We start from the raw sequence: 9,194 nt of genomic DNA, 5'->3' as shown, positions 1-9,194 counted from the left end.
TCAGATGTGAAAAGGCAAAAATAACTGTGACGAAAACCGTTACATGTTGATAATTTGTTTGCAAAGCCATGAGGAAGAGGGCCGCTTGTCCACCCCCTTGTTTCCTGCATGCCTCTGTGGAGGAGCTCATTTGTCTGCTGTCACAGATAAAAGGTGATGTCCATCACCACTCACAAGAAATAAACACAGAACCACTGCAACAACAACAACAACAACATCAACAAAGGAATCCATTTACTGTTATTCCCAGTTCTCCATGGCCACTGCTCTTGCACATCAAGGCTAGGCATTTTATTAGTGGAACTGTTGTGAGCACTCAGCCTCCAGCACATCCTGCCAGAAGGCAAAACATACAATATACAGTATAACAGTTATTGCAGGATTGCATGAAGGATCACATTGCATTTAACCAATACAACTCAGGACAATGTACACTGTGGGATAGCACATAATTTGCCTGAAAGATTAAAATAATAATGCCTCCCTACACATCTCAATGATCACACTTCTACCCTCTGGCAAGAGGTACAGAAGTGTGAAATGCAGAACATCCAGACTCAGGAACAGCTTCTATCCAACAGCCATCAGACTCTTGAATGGGTCAAATACACAAATACACACCTCCCCAGCCTAGCCCATGCATACATTCACACATACACACCCACACTGCACCCAACTGTGCAATGGAACGGAACTGACATTGCATCAACATTGCACATTCTACACTGCACTGATGTCCTTTTTTGCACATTTAATGTATATATCCTTTATTTATTTTTTTCTTACACTCTCTGACCTTTTTTATATTTTTTCTTTCTTAAATTCTTGTGTTTTTCTTGTGTTCTACTCCTAACGGCACTCATAAGGGGAAGGCAAAGGAAGAATTTCATTGTACAGTGAACTTGTTTCTTTACTGTGCATATGACAATAAAACTTTGCTTGATTGATTGAGGACTTGTACTGTGAGTGTAATGTTCCGGAGAGATATTTTTGGTGCAAACAATGACCACTTTAGAATTGACTCAGGCATGAAACAGGAACTTTGACCAAGATTCAATTCAGCCATATTGTCTTTGTCCTTCGCTTATAAATATGATTGCCTCTTGCAAATGTTTTGTTGTTGTTGTCACTAATTTCAGAGAATGCTAAATTCATGATGTTGAATAAGAAGTAAATGAAATGAAACACTGCACTGAATACCCTGAATGCAAGCTGTCAGAGTAGCAAACAGAGCAATGCAGTAGGTCATGCATTCACAATCCAGACAAACCAATAATACAGAAATTAGAATGTATGGGATAAGCGATGGCATGAATGTGGGGCACTGTGGAGAATAACTGCTAGATCGTCTATAAATTACTATCTCATTGTACTGATTCATCTGAGAGTTCCATAAATATTTCTAGGAATTCACTGTCAGTTATATTTCCAGATCTGTCTCTGCCTTGGAAAGGCTGCTAGCAGCCGCTAACAGCTCTTGACAGTGGCCTCGAGCAGCCATGATATAGCTTTCATCCTGCAAGTGTCAATTACCACTTTCAGATTACCACTTTCATAACTGCTTGAGTAATAATCAACAATATATCATATAGAACAGCTTTTGTTCTCTGTTCAGAATACAATCACTTCCACAAATGAATGCAACAATAGAAAATGCCTCTGGAATTTCATTTCTGACAGGTTCTGCTTTGTCAGTTGTCAGAACAACCAGTAATTAAAATGCATCTATTATCCACTCAGTGGTAAGAGATTTACACACAATCTAGTTATAATTTTACAATATCAGTATGGTGTTCAATGCCTGTGTGTCCTGAAGGCATTTGCATTTCCTCAGCTGAGCTGAACTGACAGCTTCATTTCCATAGCATTGATGTGCTGAACTAAAAGCCTCTTCATTCTGAGGCTGAGACTGACTTTTCTGTAAGCGCTGTAATTTTAACCCCTCTCCCCCATCTTGTTTCAGGGAAGTTGGGATGTGATGCTGTGATCTTACAGAGTCATTTCACAAATCTGTCCTGCTGTCGCTCTCTGTCACTCACTTGGTTCTCTTGTCCTTTTCATATTTGAGTTTAATTTTGTGCAGTAGTGAAGGCAGAATATCCTTAAGTTTCTTTGACTAACCATTTCCACCTTCCAGGGCAGAGGAACCGTTCAGGGTGACTTCGACCTGCACTTCTACAACACTCCCTTTCCTAAATAAGGCAGGTGAGGACAGTGTCAGTAGGAGATGTAAGAAGTGCAAAATGGCTTATTTAATTATCTTCTCTGGATGTTATCTTATTAAAGGTTGGTGACAGAAAAACTCTCAAAAACAGCATCAATACATCTCCATTATCTCACTATCTTAATGCCTCCTCACTAGAGACTGCAAAGAAAAAGGTGTGTCCTGGCAAGGCTTCAATGAGGAGGTCTGTTAGGTAAGCTTATGTTGTTTTCATCAGGTTCTGCGAGGCCATATTTAAAAGGAAATACTGGCAGAAAGAACACACATTAACAAAACATTCAATATTGTTCCACATTGAATCACAAATAAAGAGCCAAAACATTTAGTATTGACTCCGCCTCAACCAATTCATACACTTGCACTGTCAGCCTCCTGCTATAAATAGTAGGTCTACCATGTGCTGAAATTATTGAAAAAAAATACTGGCACAATACATCACCAGGTTCTTTAATTATAATCTTAACAGTCAGCTACATTGAGAACATGGAAAATCTGACAATAAAAACAATAGGTTTGAAGTAGTATCTTCACGGCCAAGGGAATTATGCTATAATGAACCATGAAAACCAAAACTATGAACTATGAGAGAGCAGATACTATGTGCCAACCTCAACTAGATGCAGAAAAGTTTATCATAGCACTAAACCTAATAAAAGTACAGATACTGTTGCCTAGGAATGCCTACGTAATCATAGTTTTTGATGCCTTTTTCAACTGTGACAGACAGACATCCCTGTTCATTATCTTCTCATCATCAGTTATGCATAATATGATTACTACCTTTAAAACTGAACACTCATGGTACCAATGTCTGGTGGAAAGTGTAGTACAGTGAAAGAAAATTTGATCACCGACATTTTAACATGATGTGCGTGTTTTCATTTCGGGTAACATTTCAGTCACAAACAATTATCAATAAAATAAACATCAAGCATAAGGTAAAGGCTTGCACTGCCACTGCCACATGGAGGTACCAGTTCTTCTCCTTTCTCTGATATCCCTTTACCTCAGGGGGAGAGAGTGTATGAGCACCTAACTATAAAATGACCTCAGCTGAAAGTGTGCTGCTGAAAGGAGTGGAGTGTTTTCAGGCTGTTGTCTATCTTTTCAGCTCTCTCGCACACCCTGGGAAGCTTCAGGATCTGGGAGAGCAGCTTGTGGCTGCAGATAGGTGTGGTGTGTTGCCTTCATTAGGTCTATGATAAAGGAGGCCTAGGTATAGCATGGGTGAGGGCTGCTAGTTGGGGTTTTGGTGCTGTGCATGAGTGTTTGTGAAAAGCACTACTGAGCCTGTTGTGTTTTTTGGTTTTGCTCCAGACTAAGCTTATTTTCTTGTTTTGGTTATTTTTCATAGCCCCAGAGCAGGGGAAAGTAAAGGGCTGCTGGAAAACCCACACTGGGATCTTAATGTTCAGTCACCTCCTGACATAGTGGCCACCCCTGTCACCCTGCTACAAACAGCCAAATACACCAACCAGGGAATATCTATGTGCAGCCAGGTGGCAAGGAGCAATACAACGTGTCCTCAATTTATTAGGTAGGAGATAATATTGTGTGACATTGAAACTTACTCAGCAAAGTCTACTTGAGGAACAGAAAAATACGTCAGTGAAATTTCAGGCACACTATATATAAACAAGATGGAAGAGTTCTGGGCAGTGTCCTTGTGTTAGACTTGTAAGTTCAATCATATTCCCCTTTGACGTCAGCTTTTTTGGTGGTAATGTGATGGTGTCACAGGCATAAACTGAATTTCTCCATACTCAACCTCTGTTGGCTGGGCATTGGGTCAGTGTAACATCATTTGTAGATGATTATGCCATTACATAGTTATTTTCTCTGGGTAGAGGACAGCATTAAAGGTCTTGTTTACAAACTAATGATAATTTTAATCATAATTCAGATGGGCAATTCCCTGGAAACGTGTGACGTTTTTTCTTTGAATATTGGAATATCCAAGGGCCACGCTTTAAGAGGTATTCTTTAAATAACATGTGCCATGTTTTTTGTTGGTTGTTTTAATTGAGTTGCTGTGACATTACTTCTATTTATTTACAGTACAGGATCATGCCATAAATTAGAATAAATAACAAACACTTCCAATGCCATCCTTCAACTTGGCAGAATGACGTCTTTGATTCACTGAACTCCAAGTCAAGCCAAAGAATCAAGTTCCTCTCAGTACATCTTTGTTGTTATTACATGAACATCAAATGTTGCCAACTGAACAATACACAAAGAGCTAATTCACCATAAGGTCAAGCCTCAGTAACCAAAGCGTCTCTTCAAAGGATATGACAAGTGCCCACTCTGTCTCCACACATTTTTATTGACCTTCTCTACCATCAGTAAAATAACATTGCACAGAATAATTGTGCTTCAGACTTGAGATAACAGGATTAAAATTTCCTATGGATTGATGGTGGCATTGTGATAGAACACAGTGCTGTGCCACCATAAAATTTTATGTGTGCATAATACAACAAAAACTGCTGTTATTGTCCCCTCTAAGATATGTCCACAGTGCATGTTTTTCAAAAGAATGAATAAATATTACCTACTACAGTAAATTAGATTTATCATTGCACCACAATGCTCCTTGAATTTGATATTAAAGTGGCCATAAATAATTAAATTACATCAAACATGTCATTAACTTTACAGAGCTGTAAACCCCCCTAGAAACAGATGGTTAAAACATGGACAAAGAGCAGGTTAAATATAAAACAAGCCTTTATAGCACTATGACCATTCCATGCTCCTTTGCTGTGCAGAAAGCTTACCTGAACACTCAATTAAATGATACATCATTATAACTGAAATTGCATTTGTAAAGGTCCTATCTTCATATATTTTAGGGACAAGAGATAGATCATTGAGCTTGCTAATACAGTAATGCTTGCGACAAGAGTTAATAAGGAAGTCCCTTATCAATCTCAGTTTGCTTGGAACTGATGGCGTCTCCAAGAAATCAGATTCAGTGTTGCTAATCAATACCATTTAGCCCTATAGAAGGCTTATGTGAGCATTTCAGGGTGGACTGAGATTTATAAACACACACCATGATGTATTTAAGCGTAATATAGGGATTGGTGTGAGGGTTTATCAAATGCAGGAGCCTTTGAGTACCAAAATGCATGTTGTGCTCTTGAGAAAGAGGCAAACCTGGTTTGCCTCCAAGCAAAAAAAAAAAAAAAAAAAAAACTTCAAAATTCATACAAAATGAGCAGTCTCATGCAACAGTGCACACACCAGGCTAAAGCTGACTCACTGCATGCTGAGGGGTAAATAGCCCAAATACTTCTACCACTACTACTACTACTACTACTAATGATGATGATGATGATGATAATAATAATATTAATAATAATCATAATAATAATACAATAAACGTAATCCCAATCTGAAATGCCATAATCTAGTAAAACAACGATCTACTTGTTTTACTGAGTTGACTGTTGCTAACTGGGAATATTATTTAAACTGCTTTAATTTCGGATATACACTTATCAAGCTAGTTATAAGATATCCCCTGCCATACTGAGGATTTTGACAATAATTTCAAGATGAAAAATTGAAACGACTTCTTGGAACTGTACGCTCCATAGAATCCGGCAACCCTCGGGGTGTTTTGTTTTCTCATTTGTACATACTACGGACCGTTTATAATTCATGGTGAGAGGCTCAGTTGGTTTAATTATGTAATATTTCAATACTTATACTGATGACACATCGGATTGTTGAATAACCGAATGTCACCGACACTTAATCGTGTTTCAGTGGCACGAAGGTTTTCACGTCGGACCGTTAAAACTTGTCATCTGGTTTCAAGGGAATGTCCGCTGTTATTCCTCCACTGTCTGTTCACTTCGGTGAACTACTTTGCATTAATAATTTGGTGGAAATGTGTGGCTGCCGTTTGAATGTAAGAGCCAGAATTATGTGGAGGGGGAAGACACGAAGTCTGAATTTTCCGCTTTTCCGAATCACGAAAGAGCCTTTGCGCAGCGACTTGCATCTGTGCATCCCGCATTAGGCAACCAGCTTAAAGGCAGCCTGCAGAAATCAAGACGATCAGTCGCTTTTGAGACGCAACTCGAGCAGGTGAACGATATCTGTGCTGGATTTACAGGTGATGCTGACACACGAAGTGGATTTTGTCTTTCGAAGAAGTTAACCAAGATAAATCAAGGAGCCGCCCAGATGGCAACTTTATACCACGAAGTCTATAACAAAGGCAAGTCATTCTCTACGTCTGAATGATTAATTTATTATCTAATATATAAAGGAATGGATATTTCTAATGGGAAATCAGAAATATTATATTATTTTCTGTATAATTACATTATTTTACTATCAAATTAATGGTGACGATATGGTTTGTTCGAATTCTTTGTCCATTTCAAATGGAACATGTGATAATTCTTATTTTTGTATATTAATTCACTCATAGAACTAGACTGTTTATACTGTAATTGTGTATGTTTACTTCAGGCGGTACCAGCTCATCTGCATTAAATTGATCCATATTTGTTATGATGCGGGTTTTTTGTCAGTGATTATATTGTGTCTGTATTTTTCCTATTCATAATCTAGCAAAGGTTTAATCGTCGTACCTTTACGCTGTTACAGGTTTCTCTCTTTCTTACATGACATGGGACCGGTAGCGAATTCGTATGGTAATAGAATATTTAACAGTATTCTTGCAGCTGTTGTAAACACAAACTTATACACATATAGTGGAGCTAGCTACAGCAATAATTTTGCACAAAATAGCCAAAATGTTTGTAAAATAATATTTCAAAAAAGAAAAGTATTTTGTTCACACACACACACACACACACACACACACACACACACACGCACACACACACATTTATTTATATACTTTTCTTTTTGGACTGAGCAGACTGTCGCATAAATAAAAGACATGTTAAAAGCGTTTTACTGTTTCGTTGCGGACTGCTGGATCTGCTTTTATGGGATAAGCACGTGCAAATGAAAATACATGTCTTTTTCTTCTAGCTGAGTTGGCATATCACACAGAAAAAGATGGCCTGAATTTGTGAAGACAGATCCTGTCTGGAGGTGACCGAGGAGGAGATATCCCCTCAGCCCATGCATTTATGTCTGTGTGGGATAGTGTGAATCACATACTATGGGTTCAGCAGTCGCAGACATATGCACCTACATGAATCAGTCGTCTCGAACACACGCACACGCCTGAAAATGAATCTCTCTTCGGATCACCACAGAACAGAGCTGCATTTTTTCCACTTGCTGCCATATGAAAATGGATCAGTGGGCAGTGCGGGGAGGTCGAACGGAGACTTCCTCATGCAGGACAGTGGCGATCTGGAGAGGCTTCTCCTTCTGACGATCAAGGAGCCCACTACGATCGCTCTCACCGTGATGTACTCGCTGTCCTTCGTGGTCGGTTTCGTCGGGAACATCATGGCCATCAAGGTGCTGACCAGCAAGAGGAGCAAAAGGCTGTCAGGCGTCAGCGCCACCCGGAGCCTCCTGATCAACCTGGCCGTGTGCGACCTGATGGTGGTGTGCGTCTGCATGCCCATCACGCTCGGGCACAAGATCTACACTGCCTGGGTGTATGGAGACTTCCTCTGCAGGGCCGTGCCCTTCATCCAGGCCGTGTCCGTGTCGGCCAGCGTCCTCAGCCTGACTGTAATCAGCGTCAACAGGTACTACAGCCTGCACAGCCCCCTGAGTGCCAGGTCCTTCTTCACCTGGAGGAAGATCTTCTGGACCATCGTGGTGGTGTGGGTCCTGTCCTCTGGCATCTGCATGCCCCTCATCTTCATGAACAAGAGGGACGAGATCCGGCTGATCGAGGACCTGCCCTTCGTCTTCCCCATCTGCAGGGAGATCTGGCCTCATGCCAGGCTGAAGCAGGCCTACAACGTCCTGCTCTTCGTCACCCTCTACTGCCTGCCAGTCACCTTCAACCTGATCATCAGCTTCCTCACGGGGCGGAAGCTGTGGAGCACATCCCGCCACTTCTCTGAGCTCGACACGCGCAGCCAGGCCGTGCACTCCTCGCGCCTGAAGACCCGCAAGAACATCGCCAAGATGGTCGCGGCCCTGGTCCTGCTGTTCGCCGTCTCCTGGCTGCCGCTCTACGTGGCTGACATCTGGATCGACCGGGAGGAGCGGCCCCCGCCCTGGATCCTGCAGCTGCGGCCCTTCGCCCAGTGGCTGGGCCTCACCAACTCCAGCCTGAACCCCATCTGCTACTGCTTCATCGGGGACCTCTACCGTTCGGCCAAGGTCATCAAGAGCAGATACCACCAGAGGCTCATCTCATTCTTCAGCTCCTCTTTCTCGGAGGAGCCGCCCGCCTCCACGCCCCTGCCCAAGCTGCTCTCCTTCAAGTCACAGGCTGAGGTGCAGAAGGAGACAATCTGTGAGGTGACAGAGGAGGACTTCTCTGACTGGTGCCCTAACAGCAACGCGCATGAGGCCCCTCCCACTTCCACCCAGCAAGTGTCCCTCCACATTCTCTCAGTCAGGGCAGGCTCCAGGACCACTTCTGATCAGACAAGCCTCTAGCTGCTAATTGTAATCAATGTAACTATGGCGAGTGAGGCCCCTCTTTGTTTTGCATGCCCGCTGTGCAAGGCTATTGTGCTGAGCATGGGCCACTGCTGTACAGCATAGACATGATTCCATGACCTGTTGCCTTAGAAAAATTATGGATTGGTTTTGCCCTCCTACCACAAAGAAAGTTGCTTTTATATCATTATGGGGGCAATCTCATTATCAGATTGAAGTCATTATCAGTAAGGTTTAGTTTGAATGTTGTCACATGACAAGGTTATCATATTGAACAATGCAGTTTATGAGTGACTTGAATGTGTCATAGAACTGAAAATGTACTGCTTTAGGGGTCAAGATTATCTCTGATGTTTGTATGTGCGTAGATATGTATATACTTGCATACGTACGTACA

At 41.6% G+C, this 9,194-nt stretch overlaps 1 protein-coding gene across 1 annotated transcript; it reads left to right on the top strand.

The window, feature by feature from the left end:
- The first annotated feature begins 7,453 nt into the window (after window positions 1-7,453).
- LOC118780096 (QRFP-like peptide receptor) lies at window positions 7,454-8,794 on the top strand. The gene has a single exon (XM_036532445.1). It carries the CDS (start codon window positions 7,454-7,456, stop codon window positions 8,792-8,794), a length of 1,341 nt encoding a protein of 446 aa, XP_036388338.1.
- Window positions 8,795-9,194: the final 400 nt, after the last annotated feature.

Source organism: Megalops cyprinoides, chromosome 1 (assembly GCF_013368585.1).
Source record: "Megalops cyprinoides isolate fMegCyp1 chromosome 1, fMegCyp1.pri, whole genome shotgun sequence".
NCBI classification, from domain to species: domain Eukaryota; kingdom Metazoa; phylum Chordata; class Actinopteri; order Elopiformes; family Megalopidae; genus Megalops; species Megalops cyprinoides.
Note: the sequence above shows the minus strand (reverse complement) of the source record. Positions and strands in the feature narration are given on the sequence as shown.

Coding starts and splice junctions, on each gene's coding strand:
- LOC118780096 (XM_036532445.1), top strand. CDS start 7,454: ATGAATCTCTCTTCGGATCACCACAGAACAGAGCTGCATTTTTTCCAC.